The sequence below is a fragment of the Peromyscus eremicus genome, chromosome 8a (assembly GCF_949786415.1).
Source record: "Peromyscus eremicus chromosome 8a, PerEre_H2_v1, whole genome shotgun sequence".
Classification (NCBI taxonomy): domain Eukaryota; kingdom Metazoa; phylum Chordata; class Mammalia; order Rodentia; family Cricetidae; genus Peromyscus; species Peromyscus eremicus.
In genome coordinates this window covers 26,926,619-26,944,923 of record NC_081423.1, presented here as the reverse complement: position 1 = coordinate 26,944,923, position 18,305 = coordinate 26,926,619, and the positions used below count along the sequence as shown (strand labels likewise).

General features: G+C 42.7%; 1 protein-coding gene across 2 annotated transcripts; it reads right to left on the bottom strand.

Annotated features, from left to right (window-relative positions):
* Positions 1 to 352: 352 nt before the first annotated feature.
* On the bottom strand, positions 353 to 17,226 carry Slu7 (SLU7 homolog, splicing factor). Of its 2 annotated transcripts, none has more exons than XM_059269259.1 (16): positions 17,118 to 17,226; positions 11,925 to 12,110; positions 11,156 to 11,309; positions 10,762 to 10,842; positions 10,323 to 10,487; positions 8,765 to 8,833; positions 5,548 to 5,595; positions 5,235 to 5,366; positions 4,894 to 4,991; positions 4,693 to 4,760; positions 4,118 to 4,257; positions 3,240 to 3,401; positions 2,229 to 2,333; positions 1,747 to 1,818; positions 1,529 to 1,642; positions 353 to 653 (listed from the first exon to the last, which is right to left on the bottom strand). In XM_059269259.1, the coding sequence occupies exons 2-16, from the start codon at positions 12,092 to 12,094 to the stop codon at positions 474 to 476; spliced, it is 1,758 nt and encodes a 585-aa protein (XP_059125242.1). In that variant the 5' UTR covers positions 12,095 to 12,110; positions 17,118 to 17,226; the 3' UTR covers positions 353 to 473. The 2 variants fall into 2 exon arrangements, with proteins under 2 accessions (XP_059125242.1, XP_059125243.1); XM_059269260.1 differs by having other exon boundaries at positions 17,123 to 17,206.
* Between the last annotated feature and the right edge of the window lie 1,079 nt (positions 17,227 to 18,305).

The window sequence follows — 18,305 nt, the reverse complement described above, 5'->3', positions numbered from 1 at the left end:
TTTGAGACCAACTTGCTTTGTAGCCTAGGACAGTCACATGAGGCTTTGTCTTTTATTTTGAGACAAAGCCTCATGCAATGCAGGGTGGTCTCAAGCTAGCTATGTAGCTAAGGGTGGCTCTTGCACAATCTCCTGAGTGCTAGGATTACAGGTGTGTACCACCACACTCGGCTGACCTTGAACTCTTGATCCCCTTGCCTTTATCACTCTTAGGTGCCAGGCTCTGCAAGACGCTCTTGAGGGGAAGACAGCCAAAGTCTCTTCCAAATCTAATTAGAATGGATGATTTTAACCTTAACCCACAACTGTATGCTCTTTCTGGCTTGCTTTGTTTCTTTACTGTAGAGAATGATTTCAGACTTCTGAAAGCTTTATTAATGCCAGGCTGCAACAAAGAGAGACGAGGTTTCCTATCTATAGTCAGCAGGAGCTGGAATGAACATGCTGTGTATGGACTCGATCCCAACTAGTTACTACTGTCCCAGGAAAGAGGCCATGGGGTCATCTGGCCTCTGTCGTTTCATTCTGTAGGCCTCCATTTCCTCTTCAGTGGGCTCCCGGCTTTCATAGATGCTGTTGTAAGGCCGCTTCCGCTCATCAATCTGCATGATCTCCTTGACATGAAGAAGGCGGGCCTCCTCTGCATTCAGTGCCTGTGGTGAGAGGTGAAAAATAAGTTTCTCAAATCTCTATCACATGACTTTTGTTCAAAAGAACAATAATCCTTCTGTACACTGTATCACTATATGTTGCTATGATTGGTTTAATAAACAAGCTGACTGGCCAATAGCTGAACAGGATAAAGTTAGGTGGGAAAGCCAAACTGAGAATGATGGGATGAGGAAGGGCAGAGTAAGAGGAGATGCCAGCCAGCCATCAAGGAAGCAGGACATGTAGAAAATGAGGTAGCAAGCCATGAGCCATGTGGCAACATAGATAAGAAATATGAGTTAATTTAAATGTAAGAGTTAGCTAGTTATTATAGTTATATAGTTAGCCTGAGCTATTGGCCGAGCATTTGTAATCATTAAGCCTCTGAGTGATTGAGAGCAGCTGTAGGACAGGAGAAAACTGCCTACAATGAAAGACCCCGTGGAATATGAAGTGTTATATCAAACCCCACCCTGTCTGAAAGAACACAGGAGTCAGCTCCTGCACTGTGAAACGATTCCTAGTTACTATTGGCTCATTTGATAATTTCCATAGAGCATAAAATGTCTGATGACATTTTTTAATCAGTTAAAGAAATTCAGTTGAGGGATGGCAAGATGGTTCAGTGGGTAAAGGCAATTGCTGCTAAGACTGATGACTCAAGTTCAATCTCGAGAATTCACATGAGGGAAGGGAGAACCAGCTCCGGCCAGTTGTCTGACCTCTGCATAGGTATAGGTGTATGTACACACACACACACACACACACACACACACACACACACACACACACACACAGAGGATGATAATGCCCTGAAGCCCCACAGATGATGACTCCTGCTGTCTGTCACTTTTACTTCCCAGACGTCACAAAGTACCTTTTTCAGTTTCTCGTGCTTTCTGTCCTCGTCATCGCTGTCGGAACTGCTCTTCCGGTGTTTCTTCTTCTTCTTTTTCTTCTTCTTCTCTTCTTTTAGTTTTTCCTGATGCAGCTGACAGAGAGAATTGAAACACCCCATGAACACAGAGCTCTGGTACAAGTTTGACCATCCCCGCCCAGGACTTAACAATTCAGAATGGAGGATTCCAGACTGACCTCCATGAGGGTCTGAGGTTTCTTCACAGAATCTTCTCCAGTTGCATCATTTAGAATACACTCCTCCGAATTCTGTGGGAAAAGAAATAGACTCTGAGTTGAAGACTACAGTTACGAATCATTTGAAGAACAGGGTAGAATTTGAAGATATGTTTCCTGCAGGGTTTGGCTGTCTTACACCTTTAAGAACTAGAGGACAAGGGCTGGGATGGAGCTTGGTTGCCAGAGTCCTTGCTTAGCCTGCAAAGCCCTTAGTCCGTCTCCAGCGTCTCCTAAAGCCAGGCCTGAGCACAGCCTGTAACCTCAGCATCTGAGAGGTGGCGGCAGTACAATCACAAGTCCAAGGTCACCCTTGGCCAGAGTGAATTCACTGTTAGCTAAGCCTACTTGAAACCCTATCTCACCCCCTTACCAATCTCCTCCAGAAAAACAACAAACAAACAAACTAACTAACCAACAAAAACTAGAGAATAATTACTTACAACACTCTCCTTCCCAGCTTCTCCAGTGCAATAGGAATACTTGAAAAATGAGTGACAACATTTATATCCCCACCGGCCTTCTTTCCAGTAAGATCCCCAGATGTGCTGCAGAGAGAGATACAAGAGAGTATTTGAAAAGGAGCCTGAAATTAGGGACTTTACCTGGGTGGTAGTGGCGCAAGTCTTGAATCCCAGCACTCAGAGACAGGCAGATCTGAGTTCGAGGCCAGCCTGGTCTACAGAGTGAGATCCAGGACAGCCAGGACTGTTTCACATAGAAACTCTGTCTCTTGGGGGTGGGGGAGAGAAAACCACCAACAAATAATCAATACAGACTTGATTGGACTTGACCAAAAATACAGTTTTCAAAGTATTTCTTGTGAATAGATTTTTAAAAAGGAAGGAAGGGGCCAGTGAGATGGCTCAGAGGGTAACATGTCCAGCACATAGGCTGGTGGGCCTGAGTGGATCCCTGGAACTCACATAAAAGTAGGAGAAAACCAACTCCACTAACTTAACCTCTGTACATGTGGGTATGTATGTGTGAGCACGCTACACACACACACACACACACACACACACACACACACACACACACCACACACACGAGTAAAGCCAAATGAATTAAAGAGTTAATGTCAGTTTCTGAGATACAATAGGGTAGCAGGACAGTCTAAACTTGTTTTTAAGAGATATATGATAGTGTTTATAAGTGAAATATACTATCTGCGATTTCCAAATATTTCTACCCAAAATTAGTATATACAATATATGTGTTTATCTACATACTAGTGTACATTCAAACCTAGACAAAGTATACATCGACACCAGACAAAAGTGTTTTGATTTTAGGTAAGCATGCAGGTGAATACAGTAATATTTTTCATTTTTCATTTAGAAAAACCTCATAAAGCAAAGCTAAAATGCCAACAACAACAACAACAACAAAGAGAAAGCAATGGTCGGCAGCCAGGATATTGTGTGAGAAACAGTAGAGAGCTGAGCACTGACCGTGTGGTTATGGATCTTCACATCTTCCTCATACTTGGAGCAGGCGACAGCCCGCTCCTGGCCTTTAATGACTGTTCCATGCCTGGAGTACTCCACATAGTCTTCTGTCTGGGCCAGCAGCAGCTCAGCTGGAGGAGCATCCAAGTGTTCTTGACCACCATACTAAAAGGACAACGGGCATTATTAAATCCATTGTATAACAAAGCTTTTATATCAAATCTTTATGAAAGGGCTCATTTTCAAAGAGAATAAATGAACATTTTTAAACTAGCTTTCCTGATGAAACAGTGAAAAAGCATCAGTAATTCTTCCCATTTAAATAAGATGCTCCCATTGTTAGTTAACTGGTAACTGACATTGGTTTCAAGACGGCTGTAAGTTCCTCTTTCTTTAGGTGCATGTCTGATATCCTTTGTCTCATGACTTTACTGGTTCTCTCATCAGGAGATGGAGCCAATTTCTCCATCCCTGGAATCTGGATGTGACTGTGTTACCTTCTTCCACCAACGGGAAGCTAGCAAATGTGGTGAAAGCAAAGGTGTGCTTTGTACACTGGGGCACACACTTTGTAACTATTCCCCAGAACCCTAAGAAAGTATTTTAGAAATCTGAGCCAGGATGTGAGAAGACCAGACCATGAGATGCGGTCTTGAGCAGTCCTGTATCAGGGACCCAGGTGACACAAAGAAGTGTGAGAAATAATGGACATTTATCTTAAGTACATCTTGGAGGGCGGGGCATGACTACTGCAAAAGTCTCTACCAACTCAATCGGCGGAAGGACAGGACTATGCCTCACGGGTTAGAAGGGACTCTCCCTACTGTGTACCAAGTTTAATGCTTCTTGTGCAGAAAGTAAAGTCGTTTTTTTTGCGGTACCTTTTCCAAGATGCTTTCTTTCTGCTGCTCCTTGAAGTCTTCTTTTTTGACTTTGAAGGACTTATACAGCAGCTCTAGTTTTGTAGGATCGGCCTGGAGATGCACTTCAGATCCCTTGTCATAGGCTTCCCAAGCAAACACTAGAGTAATTCAAAGCATCTCAATGAGTTGCTGCATTTTGTTTTAAAGCAAGCTTTAAGTAACTGCTAACAGTGCCTCCCCATCACCCCTCCCTCTTTTCTTTTTTGTCTGCAGGCTTTTTCTTAGAGAGTTCTCTCAAACATGTGACAATCCTCCTGTCTCAGTCTCCTAAGTAATAGGGTCATAGACATATGCCATCATGCTTGTTTTATGACCCCCAATTTTGTTTCTTACATTTATTTATCTGGGCGTGCAAATGTATGTGATCACTCATGCCATAGAACGCATGTCAGGTAAGAGGATACCTTGGTTCTCCCCATCCACCATGTAGACACTGGGGACAGAAAGGCTTGATGGCAGGCACCTCTAGCCACCGCTCTGGTTCTTGTCCCTAAAGCTCACATAAAAAGCCTTGGTATAGAACTAATACTTACACTGTGTTTGAGCCATTGAAATGGTATCTCCTGTGTATCTAACAAAGTTATCTCCAGCGTAACTCACTCTGTAAGCAAACATTTAAAAAGCTGTCTCAGAAATTGTTCCCCATTAGGAAAAATCCATTCACAAAATCAAATTAGAAAGCATTAACTCCCCTACCCCAACTCTGAAGTCCGTAAATTTAACTGGATACTTACTCATCTGGATTCTTTCCAGCATTAGCATAAGGATTCTCTCTCATTGCTCTAGTTTTTGGATCATAATAGGCAGAATTTGGATCTAAGTTTCTCAAATACTAGAAGAAAAAATATTTAAAGACTGAATTAGCATTTATTTATAGCAAGAAAGGGTTCAGCAGGGCAGAGGAGTGGGTTCTGATAAACCCAACATCCATGTATGTTTCTAGTATGGAAAAAGAACATGCTGTCCTTTGGAGTGACTCTAATCAGGCCAATCAAACTGTACAGACACTGCACAAGCAGAGGAAGGTGTGGAAACATCATCTGTCAAAGCTGTAGGTCGGGCTGACAAGACTTACTTTTGCAATATCTTCGCGAATCCTGAGATTCCGAACAGTAATGCGTCTCTTAGAGTCGAAATTCTGCCCGGGCATGTCAATGTCATCCGCGTATTTATCTTCATCTTCATCCTCACTGTTATGATCCTTTTCCTGAAAGGAAGAGTGAGGAGTGAGAAAACTAAGCAAAAAGTCACAGCACTGAGTTCTTGATTTCCTTTTCCTTTAAACAAAGGCTTATCTGTGTAATTCAGAGCTGTTATTATGACTACAATTACCACAAGCCACTGAATCGAAAAAGAGAAAGCAGCCAGAAAAGACAAGCATGTATTACCATCTGAGAATTGGGTTCCTCTTCTCCCCACTGATGTTTTGGAGAATTCTGCATCAGGAAAGAAGGAAAACCATTTGTAATTCTTTTTCACTTAATTTACTGATTACTTAGCACTTTAAAAACATATAATATAAATGGGTATAGATGAGGGGTACAGCACCAGGCCCTGGGTCTGATCCTTAGCACTGAAGTAAAGGAGGGAGGGAAGGAAGGAGGGAAGGAGGGAAGGAGGGAAGGAGGGAGGGAGGGAGGGAGGAAGGGAGGGAGGGAGGGAGGGAGGGCAGGAAGGTTGGTTGGTTGGATCATTTCAATAAGCTCTCATACTCCTCACTTGTACTGAACATATATATTCTGACACAAGTGTGCAATTGTGAACACTTAATTGTATTAGTGTCTACAAAACCAGAAAACATTTTATTGATATAGGATGTCTTTCATGTGTACATGTCTGTGTGTGTGCATATGCAGATGTGTGTGCGTTCCCTTGGGGGTCAGAAGAGAACACTGGATTGCTTGGAGCTGGGTTCACAGGCAGTTGGAAATGGGGATGGTGGGAACTGAACTCAAGTGCTCTGCAGAGCAACAATTGCTCTTAACCACTAAGCTACCTCTCCAGCCTCTTGCTATAGGATTATCGTCATACAAAGTAACAGGAAGTTTAAGATGATCAAAGGACCCAATAAACACTCATTTCCATTTGTTTAATCATTAGATGCATCATGTTCATTAAACCTGACTAGTTTTCTTTTTATTTATGCAGTACTGAGTCAGCACACGCCATTGTGTATACGTGGAAGTCAGAGGACAACTCTGTGAAGTTAGTTTTCTTCTCCTATCTTTATATGGGTTCTGGGGCTCAAATCCAAGTTGCCAAGCTTGCATAGCAACTGCCTCTTCCCATTGAGTCATCTCACTGGCCCCAAACTTCACTAGTTTTTTAAGATCAAGTCCAAATAGAAAATGCTGTCAGGATGTATGGTAGGACTCTCAGCTACCTCTCCAGTACCATGTCTGCCTGCATGCTGCCAAGATGATAATGAACTGAACCTCTAAAACCATAAGCAATCCACCCCCAATTAAATGTTTCCTTTATAAGAGTTGCCATGGTCATGCTGTTTCTTCACAGCAATAAAAACCCTAACTAAGACAGAAGTTGGTACCAGGGACTAGGGTATCCCTGTGATAAGCCTGACCATGTGTATGTTTGGAGGAATCTGGACTTTGGTACTCTGGGTTATGAAAGCAGTGGAATGCTTTGAGCACTCCTTAACGGGCCTTAACAGTAGGAGCATGGAAAACAGAGGTGCTAAGAGTTATTTGAACTGTTGGGGGCTCACTCAAGAGGTTTCGGAGGAGAAGAATTTTAGTATGCTGCCTAGAGATCATTCTTGTGATATTTTGGTGAAGAAAGTGGCTGCTTTTGCCCTTGTCTGGAGAGTCTGTCTGAGGCTAAAGTGAAGAGTTTTCAGCCTAGTATAGACTGTCATGTGGATATTAGTGGTAATGCTAATGAAGATTTAGAATGAAAAGAAGCAAGCTGAGCAGGTTAAATTATAAAAAGTAAATTTTGAAGAGAAAAAGAGCCAGAAAGTGGAATGGCGCTAAAGACCTGTGTTCAAGGAGATACATGGATTAAGAAATGGAATAAAGGGAGCAGTGACCTCAGGGCAAGAGTCACCCAACTAAGTTTCCAACTTGTGGAAAGAAACTAAAGAAAAGCTTAAGAGCTAGGTGTGGTGGGGCACACCTTTAATCACAGCACTGGGAAGGCAGAGGCTGGCGGATCTCTGAGTTTGAGGCCAGCATGGTCTAGAGATCCAGTTTCAGGACAGCCAAGCTTAGGTAGTGAAGGACAGAAAGCTGGTGAAGATGTGATTGAACAAGGGGGCCAGCACGACTTCTGCCTGTATACCACCATGCTCCCTGTCATGATGATAATGGACTGAACCTTTGAAACTGTAACCAAGCCACCCCAATTAATGTTTTCTTTATAAGAGTTGCCGTGGTCATGGTGTCTCTTCACAGCAATAAAAACCCTAAGACAGGATGTTTGTAACCTGGGTTTAAACCCCACCACAGCACATATGCAACAAGTCAGAAAAAAAGGAACCTGGTATTATGGGTCTTTTTCTATGATTGTCTTCTTCTTCTTCTTCTTCTTTTTTTTTCATATATTGCTGTGGTATGTCTTTCTGTATGCTGTGAATATGTGTTACTCTGACTGGTTGATAAATAAAGCTGCATTGGCCTATGGCAGGGCAGGATAAGGTTAGGCAGTACATTTGAACTGAAGAGGAGATGAAGAAGGGTGGAGTTGGGGGAGATGCCAGCCCACTGCCCAAGGAGCAATAAGATGCCTACAGACCGGTAACCCTGTGGCCATATTGCAACATATAGATTAATAGAAATAGGTTAAGTTATAAGAGCTAGCTAGCACAAAGCCTGACCCATAGGCCATATAGTTTGTAAGTAATATAAGCCTCTGTGTGTTAACTTGGGACCAAGTGGCTGAGGGACATGGGTGGGAGAGATTTGTCCCAACAGTGGGGCTGGGTAGGACACAGGAAAACTTCTGACTACAATATATCACTAAGATACATGATAGCTAGTATTGTTAATGTGGTCCTAACAAATGCTATTTAAAAGTGAAGGCACAGTATATGCAGTGCATCCCTGCAACTCCAGTGCTCAGGAGATGGAGACAGAAAGTTCAGTTCCTCCCTTATTGGAGACGTAGTCTTTTTTTTTTTTTTTTTTTTTTTGGTTTTTTTTGAGACAGGGTTTCTCTGTGTAGCTTTGCGCCTTTCCTGGGACTCACTTGGTAGTCCAGGCTGGCCTCGAACTCACAGAGATCCGCCTGGCTCTGCCTCCCGAGTGCTGGGATTAAAGGCGTGCGCCACCACCGCCCGGCTGGAGACGTAGTCTTATTCTACGAGTCATTTCATTGTTTTAAAGCAGTGGTTCTCAACTTTCCTAACGCTGCAGCCCTTTAATACAGTTCCTCATGTTGTTGTGACCCCCAAGCATACAAATATTTTTGCTTCTATTTCATAACTGTAATTTGGCTACTGTTATGAATTATAATATAAACCTCCGTGTTTTCTGATGTTTTCTGAAGCAACCCCCATGAAAAGGTCATTCAAACACCAAAGGGGTCATGACCCACAAGTTGAGAACTACTGCTTTAAAGAGTCTGAATACTTGTATCTTTACTTACGGCTTGTTCCACTAATTTTCCGGAGGCTAACTCTTCTTGCAGTTTCTGAGCTTTCAATGTTCGTTTTGCCTAAAAGAATAGAGACATTTAAAATTTACTTACAACATTGAAAGTGAGTGATTTTAGTGCTTTCAGAAATGGGCATTAGAGCGCCAAGCGTGGCTAGAGGAGATCCTGCTCAAGAGAAAAGAAGAGAAGAAAGAGCGAGCGGGCGTTAGACCCTTGCAGAAACAAGCCCTGATGTAAGCAGAGCCAGGTGGCAGCAATGGTAAACTGCAGAGAGTGAGTCCTGACAACGGTAGATGCTGCTGCCTCCTGGTGACGGACCGTTCTCGGGCAGGTTCAGGTTACTACTATATATTTCAATGCTCAAGAAAACATGAAATCCAGAGCTTTATGTGAAACTGCATGATCTTGCCAGGCATGGTGGCACATGTCCATAATCCTGCATAATGGAGGTAGAAGCTCAGAACCATCCTTGACTACATAGCTATAGAGTTATAGGGAGTTCAAGATCAGCCAGGGTTACATGTAACCCTTAAAACTGAAAACAAAACAAGACAGAAGCTGACCCCCAAACAAAACTCATAACTTTAAATATAATCTGCAATTTCTTTCTTTTTTTTTTTGTTTTTGTTTTTGGTTTTTCGAGATAGGGAATCTGCAATTTCTTAAGAAAAAAAAAAAACAGAATAGACTACTGTTTTGAAGGAATTTGGATAAGAAGGTAGAATCACTGTTTAAACAACAACAACAAACCAAAAAAACTGATGTTAGATTAAAATCCAGTTTTCTGAAATAGGTTACCTAGTCTGTGTAGCTTTGGAGCCTTTCCTGGAACTCACTCTGTAGCCCAGGCTGGCCTCGAACGCACAGAGATCTGCCTGCCTCTGCCTCCCGAGTGCTGGGATTAAAGGCATGCACCACCACTGTCCAGCAGGTTACCTATTCTTACATGGTATATGAGAGTACCACAATGCAGTCTTAGACACAAGCTGTAGTCTGCACACCTTTAATCCCGGCACAGGATATTTTTAATCCGGAGACAGAGATAGGCAGATCTCTGTTAAGTTTTAGGCTAGCCTAATCTGCAAAGTCAGATCCAGGTAAGCCAGCGCTACATAGTAAGACTTTGCCTCAAATAAAAAAATAAATAAATAGAAGAAGATCTGAATGTCAGCCTGTTCTTACATGTCTAGCACCTTTGGTCACACTGGGACGAAAGAACAAAAGATACAAGAAATGGCTGCCAGCCAAGCATGGTGGCACTGGCCTTTAATCCCAGAATCTGGGAGACAGAGGCAGGAGTTCAAGGCCAGCCTGGTATACATAGCAAGTTTCAGGACAGCAAGAACCATATAGAGAGACTCTGTCAAGGGAAAAGAGAGAGAAACCGCTGCTAAGCAGAGCACCACACTGTTTTCACCACTGAATTAGACAAGCTGCTATAAAAAACAACATATCTTCACAGTGCCAGGACTCAGAAAGCACTGTCAGGTTAGACACACAGCAGAATGGATCTTCTCTAGAAAAGCAGGAAAACAGGGGACTGGCTCACCAGGTCAACTTTGGCGTACTCCTCAACGATTTTCATGTGCTCTTCTGGATTGTAGCCGTTCCACCGGTCTCTCTTCCCGTCATAGTCAAACATCAGCTGAGGCTGGATGTGCTCATCCGGAGCGATGTTAGTGCCTGTGAATTTAGCTCCAACCCGCCGTGGCCTCTGAAAGACAGCAGATCTTTCCTAAGAACTTGCAGTACAGAGGAAGATTTCATGCAACTTTTACAGAGTGGGCGTGCACATACTGTGAGGTTTTTAGTCTCAATTTTTAATTTTCAGGCAGTCTTTGGGCAGGAAACTTTGATGATGCTGGACTAATTTCATGCAAACTAGTTTTTATTTTTCTAAAATAATTTTAGGAAAACACAAGTTCTCTGACAAGGAGAAAACAAAAGCCTTGCTGACAGTTTCCTAACAGGCTCAGGGCTGAGCTTACCTCGAAGCAATCTTTCTTCTTGTGTGTCATGGCCCCACAATTTTCACATGCCCCCTTTCGGTATTTGGTAGTTATAGAATTCTATTAAAGGACAGAGACAAACAAAACAGACATCTTATTTATCAGTCATTTAGAAATAACTTTGGCTCTCACTATCATGTCTACTGAATGATTTTATTTGTTAAAAAGAAAACCAGGTAGGGCTTCATGTTCCGAGATGACCAAGTTTAAGGATTTCAATTCATGTAAGAAGAGACTGTAACTAATGTACACACTGTGAATCTCAAACCAGGGTTCATAATTCCTTCCCATTTTAAACAACATCACACTAAAGATTCTTAAGTTCTTCACACAAAATCTCCACCCACAAAGGGACACACAGGTTGCCACATACCTCCTTTACACCTCTCTTGTACCATTCCCCAGAGGAACTGAATTGCTTCTGTTTCTCTGGCTGTGGTCTCTGATGCTTTAAAGTGGGTCTCTTTGATGGATCAATGTACCATGGAACCGAAGAAATGTACTGAGGAATATGAGGGTTGATATCTCTGTAATAAAATGTAAGTAAAGTTATAAAGCAGAAAGTTTGGAAATGACATTTCAATCACGAAGGCAGTGGGCACAGAAGCCAAGAACAGAAATCCCGGCGTGGGAAGGGGAGGGAAGATGGTTGCTCTCTCCACTAACAGAAGAACTGAAAGTAAAGACAATTTATATTACAGTGAGGAACATCCTAACCAAGACGCTGAGACTAATGATACACCTGATAGACTAATGATACACGGAGACAGAGGGAAGATAGGAGGGATGAGAGAGCTCCCTACCAGAGCTAGAAGTTGAACTAGTCACTCGTGTCCATGGCCAACTGATTCAAATAATCACATAGGCATTACTATTCAGAGATGGGGAGAACTCAAAATAAGAAGATAGAAAAGTAGCTGCTCTAGTACTACCAGAGTGAAAAGGGTAAAAAGGGTAATTGCTATTCATTATAAGCTCCCCAGTATTATTTGACTACTAAACCATGTAGATATGGGTTTGAGAAAACAAGAGAGAGGAATACAAATCTGTAACTAGTAAAGGACAGTTTCCTACCAAAGCAAAGGATGAGAGCCTGATGACGTGGGTATGGATTGGAACAGATCATGCAAGAAACAACTCACTTCCCCTCTTCGTCAACTTCTGCAGGGGCATTGCCCAGTTTTCTCTGTTCTTCTAGCTCCTTCTTTTTTCTCCAGTCTTCTCTGGTCATCTTCTTTGGCTCCTCCAAACTCATCTCTTTTGACCCCGACAGGGGGATGGCATTAACCGTATCTACAGCTGCCGCCGACATGATGAACTGGCTTCCTCTGAAAAGGGAAGGGATTTTTTACAGTAAAGGAGGCCTTCAGGAATACGTTCACTAAGACTACTAAACCATGTCCTAATGATACACACTGTGAGTTTTATCAGGGATTCTCGCTCCTTCACTTTTTTCCTCTCTCTTACTTTTCAAACTTTTTGTGGTGTTGTGATCAAAACTGGGTCCTTGCACAAACTAAATAGCAGTGTCTAGTCTCATAAGTTCTTATTCTTTCCATAGTGCCTGTAAAGGAGGGTTTCTTTACATTCTTTTTTTTTTTGTTGTTGTTGTTTTTTTGTTTTTTTTCGAGACAGGGTTTCTCTGTGTAGCTTTGCGCCTTTCCTGGAACTAACTTGGTAGCCCAGGCTGGCCTCGAACTCACAGAGATCCGCCTGGCTCTGCCTCCCGAGTGCTGGGATTAAAGGCGTGCGCCACAACCGCCCGGCTCTTTACATTCTTAAGTTACATTTTATTTATTGTGTGGGTATATGTGTGTGGAGGGGTGGGGCAGGGATTGAGTATGCCATGGCATGTATGGAGAGGTAAGAGGTCAATTTGTAGGAGTAGGTTCTCTCCAATCATCATGTGGGTCCCAAGGATGAAACTCAGGTCATCAGGGTTGGCAGCAGATGCCTTTACCTGCTGAACTATCTCACTAGTTCTAAGGGTTTCTTTTTCTTCCTCAAAAGGCTCTACAAACTGGGCACTGTAATATACAACTTCAATCCCAGTACTTGGAAAGCAGAGGTATGTGGATCTCTGGGGACTGGAGGCTAATCTGGTCTATGTACTGGACCCATCCACGGCTAGCCAAGGCTACATAGTGAGAACCTGTATCCCAAAAAAAAAAAAAAAAAAAAAAAAAAAAAGTCTATATATTCTCAGCACCAGTTCTCTCAAAATTCCAATTTACAAATGGAGAAAGCCATGTATATAAAATTTCAAATTTCAAAGACTTTAATACAGATATTCCTAAATTAGCCCTCCTGTAAAAAAATTTTCTACCAGTAAAAAAATTACAGAGCCCATCACTGTTTCCAATGAAGGCCCAATGCCTTAACAATTACCAATGTTTAGGGGCTGGTGATGAAGCCTCAGTTGATAGTGTTTGCCTAGCATGCAGGGAAGTTGGATTCCCCAGTTCTGCAAAAACCAGGTGTGGTGGTACACACCTGTGATCCAGCAATCTGGAGGTTAATACAGGATCAGAAGTTCAAGGTCATCCTTAGCTTTACAGGGAGTTCAACAACAACCTATAGTTATAGTACATAAGACCTTGTCAGAAAGAAATATAGATGGGTCCATATTCAGAGATGCCTAGCAACACACACACACACACACACACACACACACACACACACACACACACGCCACCTATATTCACGGGTCTCTATTTCTATACTTCTGCACTCCTTACCCCCAGTCCCTCTGACTTAGCTTCTGTTCCTAACCATGCCAATGAAACCTACCACTACATTAACTAAATTAATACTAATCAATGTGCTAAATACCCACTTGCTGCATGAATTACTAAATGGTCTTTTAATAAAAAACCTAGAGCCAGACATTGGGGTAAATGCTGAGACATCAGAGAGACAAAGGACAAGCCACTAGAGAAACTTCTCACCACTACCAAATCCTCAGGCTGAATGGAAAGCGAGATCCTATCTCCACGAATCCTCTGACTGAAAGTCTGAAAAAGCTCTAGTTCCTGTCTTCTCACGCCTTATATGCCTTTCTCCACCCAGCCATATCACTTCCTTCCTAGAGCTGGGATTAAAGGTGTGTGTGCTTCCCAAATACTGGCAGCAAAGGCAGGAGATCTCAAGTGCTGGGATTAAAGGTGTGTGACTCCCTGCCCGGCCCTGTTTCTTTCCTAGACTGAATCAATCTTGTAGAATATTTTAAGGTGTGTTACTTTTGTTTATGTTGCATTTGTTTAACTCTGTGAAGCTGTGTTACTGAGCCTGTGTAAAACACCTGACGGTCTAATAAAGAACTGGCCAACAGCGAGGCAGGAGAAAGGATAGGCGGGGCTGGCAGGCAGAGAGAATATATAGAGGGAGACATTTGGAAAGGGAGAGTGGAAGGAGCCAGCTACACAGCCAGCAATAGAGTAAGAGTAAGATTTTAAGATTTACAGAAGAGAAAAAGAAAAGCCCAGAGGCTAAGATAAGAAAAGCTGGCAAGAAGCTAAGCCAAGCTAAGGCCGGGCATTCTTAAGTAAGAACAAACCTCTGTGTGTGTTTATTTGGTAGCTGGGTGGTGGGCTCCCCAAAAGAGAAAAAGAGTAAAAAACTCCTAACAATACAATCTCATGTAGTCTAGGGTGGCTTTGAACTCACAGAGATCTAGATGGATCTCTGCCTCCCGAGAGCTAGGATTAAAGGTGTGCGCCACCACTGCCTGACCTCTATGTTTAATGCAGTGGCTGGCTCTGTCCTCTGATCCTCAGGCAAGCTTTATTTGATACACAACATATCACCACACCCACTGGACATTTTCAGCTCTGCTCCTTTTGTCGTAGATTCTAATTCCATGGCTTCTAGAACGTGTTACTGGTTACTCCTGCATTCCTTCTCCTGTTCTAGACTCCTTTGTAGGCTCATCTATCTTACACATTTATTCAGAGACTGATTCCTTATGGTATCGCAGAGCCTCACTCATCACTCTAAACAATACCAGTTTCCAAGGATTCAGGAGGAACAGTAGCCCACTGCTGGGGTTCCACATTATTTCTCTGCTACAGAATTTTCATTTGATCTTCAAATCCACGTAACCTATGGTTTATGGCATCTCTACCTAGAAGCTCAACATGCCTAAAACTCCTGGCCTCCCCTGTGAAATCCAGGCTCATTTCATTGACAGCTCTTCTATTTCAGCTTACTAACAATTATTTTTACTTTCTGGATATCACTGCTATTTACCTATTCCTTTCATATTGAATGCTACCACTTTAGTACATGTTGTAATTTTTTTGAGGCTTACCTGTCTCTTCTAATTTGGCCCAATTAATTTTTTTCATACTACAGTTTAATTTTTCAAAATACAAATCTGATCACACGCCCCATTGCTCAAGCTCAAAACCTCTCTAAAGCAGTATGGTCCCAGAGAAAACTAAATGCCAACAATATAGGCAGTTCTTTGGTTCTGAGTAACAATATTAAAGAAATAAAAAGGGCCAACGGTGGTAAATGCCTATAACCCAGGAGGATCGTATCTGCAAGGCCAGCCTGGTCTACATAGCAAGACTCTGCCACAAATGTGTACAAAAGGAAATAAATCAACTTTCATAGAAATTTCTTTCTCTCTTTTTTCCTTTTTTGTTTATTGAGTCAGGGTTTCTCTGTGTAGCCCCAGCTGTCCTAGAACTCATTCTGTAGATCAGGCTGGCCTCAGACTCACAGAGATCTGCCTGCCTCTGCCTTCCCAGTGCTGGGATTGATTAAAGGTATGAACCACCACCACCTGGCAAATTTCTTAACTAAATATTCCTCAACTCAGGGTAATTTCAAATTCAAAAAAACTAAAAAAATATAAAAAAAGAAAGAAACAAAAAAATCAACTTAGTTTTAAAAGCTGTTATGGGTTTTAAACTTATTTGGACCAGTCACATTTCCATTCTCAACAGTCACTAGCAACTAGCAGCTACCACAGTAGACATCGACGAGCCAATGGATACTGTCACTCCTACTCTAAAAGCCAACCCCGACAACATCAGCCAAGGTCTAGTACCTGGTTTCTAGCCTCACAACTAACTGATTGACTCGCCCTCAACTCTCCCCACTCCCCGGTTTTCTTAGCCTTTCTTAGCCTGTGGTCAATAGATATTTACACTACTCTTTACCAATACTAAGTGCTTAATGACCAGAAGTCAATGATGCTGCTCAAAGTGTTCTCTTCTGTGTTTGACCCACTGAAAATATACATAGATTTGTTTGTTTGTTTGTTCTGAGATAGGATATCTCACAGCCTAGGCTGTCCCTGAACTCACTATGTAGCAGAGGATAAACTTCTGATCCTCCTGCCTCTATCTCCCAAGTACTGGATTTATAGGTATGTGCCACTACCATGCCTGGTCTTCTGTAGAAGTTTTTGCAAGGGGCAAGAGAGATGGCGCAGGAGCTAAGAGCATCTACTGCTCCTGTAGAGGACCATAATTCAGTTCTCAGCACCTACATAAGATGGATCATAACTGTTTGTAACTCCAGCTCCATGGGATCCAAGAAGACTGCACATGTACTTACTTATAAGGGCACATACCCACCCTCCTACTTATACACATAATTAAAATAGATTTAAAAAATAAAAATAGAAGTGTTAGAAATCAGTGGTAGCCTAAGTATACTGGGAGGCAAAAGAGGACACTTGTAGATTTAATCGTCTTCGTTTTAACAATTACCATTTCTTTACCATATATACCGTCACCTAATCTTCAACAGCAACCCTATTCTACAGCGAGGAAACAAGTCTGGGGAAGTTAACAACTCCAGCCAACAACACATCAGCGAGAGAGACAGATCTCAAACCCAAACCTGACTTTATTGTCGGTCCTTTAAATCATGTTACACACCACAGGACATTGGAATGCAGGCCTGCCACATTCAAGATTAAGACAGACTGAAGTATTGTTGTCATTCGATTACACTGTTCTGCGGAGGGGCCTACAGGTCGGGAACAGTGACAACTCCCACTCACTGAATGCAAGATAGACATTCTAATTTGACCCTCACATCACCTCCCCCAAATTAGATCATCCCCATTAACGAGAAAACCGAAGCTCAGAGGCATTCGTCTGGGGTCAGAGGGGTCAGCCTGGGTAAGGGCCGCTCAGGAAGTCCGCCCCACTGTGGCCAGGACTCGGCCCTCTGTCCTCGGCTGGACGCGAGGGTGGCGCCTGCGTCCCGGGCGGTAGTCTGTCTTCCTCCGGGTCCGCGGTCACCGGGAGGAGTCCCTGCAGGGAATGCCCGCTCCCCGAGGTCCCCAGTTCGTCCGCTCAGTCTGGGAACCCTACCTTACCCAGTCCCGGCACAGACCACGCCAAAACCATCCGCCACGAACGAAGCGATCCGGTAATGTTTACTTCCGGGTTCCCTGCCTTCTTCCGGCAGCCCAGCAATAACTTCCGGAAGGACGGCACATGCGCATTTCCAAGTGCTTGGCTAAGGCTTTTTTTTTTTTTTTTTTTCAAAGAAGACCGCGGTCCAAACAAGTAGTTCGTAGTGCACCCTGCAGGGAGATGTTGGTAATGCATCTTTCTGCCCCGTGCAGGGAACCTTTGTTCCTTCTAGAACAGTAGAATTTTAGCAAAACTGTTTACTGAAGAAACCCAAAAAGGTAGGCGTAATGGCGCACGCCTTTAATCCCAGCAGAGATAGGCAGATCTTTGAGTTCCTGGCCAGTGACATAATATGACCCTGTCTTAAACAAACAAACTTAAATAGTCCCTTATAAAACAGAAAATAGCAAACAAACTACTGGAAAAAAGTGATTTTGGTGGAACTTTTTTCTTTTTTAAAAATTATTGTTTTAATTTAGATGTATGAGTTTGCCTGAGTTTGCACATCATCAGCATCATATCCTCTGGAACTGGAAATATATATATATGTGTACACATCGTGAGCCACCATGAAGATGCTGAGTACCCAATCAATCCCGGTCCTCTGTAAGAACAGCAAGCTGTCTTGACTACTGAGCCATTCCCTGGAAATTTTTCTTTTTGCTGTCTTACAATTATTTACACTTCCTCCACAGGAATTCCTTTTCAAATATAGATGAATATACATAACATCCCCACCTCAGTCAAAGAGCCCGAAGTTAGAGATCTTTTTAAAAGAACTTGAAGTGCCTGAAGTTAGGAATGTAAAAGGAATTTTGATTATTCATGGCAGTTGATGACAGAAGATCAGAGGTCAGCTGAGTCTATGACTTACTCAGATTTGTCCCCCCAACCCCCAATTAAAAGTAATTCCTGGGCCGGGCGGTGGTGGCGCACGCCTTTAATCCCAACAGTTGGGAGGCAGAGGCAGGCAGATCTTTGTGAGTTGGAGGCCAGCCTGGTCTACAGAGCGAGATCCAGGAAAGGCACAAAGCTACACAGAGAAACCCTGTCTTGAAAAACAAAACAAAACAAAAAAAAAAACAAAAAAAACAAAAAAAGGTTTTAGATGAGACAGGTAGACCCAGTGAGGAAAGCCCTCGA

Coding starts and splice junctions, on each gene's coding strand:
- Slu7 (XM_059269259.1), bottom strand. CDS start 12,094: ATGTCGGCGGCAGCTGTAGATACGGTTAATGCCATCCCCCTGTCGGGG. Junction 10,488..10,761: donor AGAAGAAAGATTGCTTCGAG/GTAAGCTCAGCC, acceptor GCTGTCTTTCAG/AGGCCACGGCGGGTTGGAGC. Junction 1,819..2,228: donor AAGCTGGGAAGGAGAGTGTT/GTAAGTAATTAT, acceptor CTTTTCCCACAG/AATTCGGAGGAGTGTATTCT.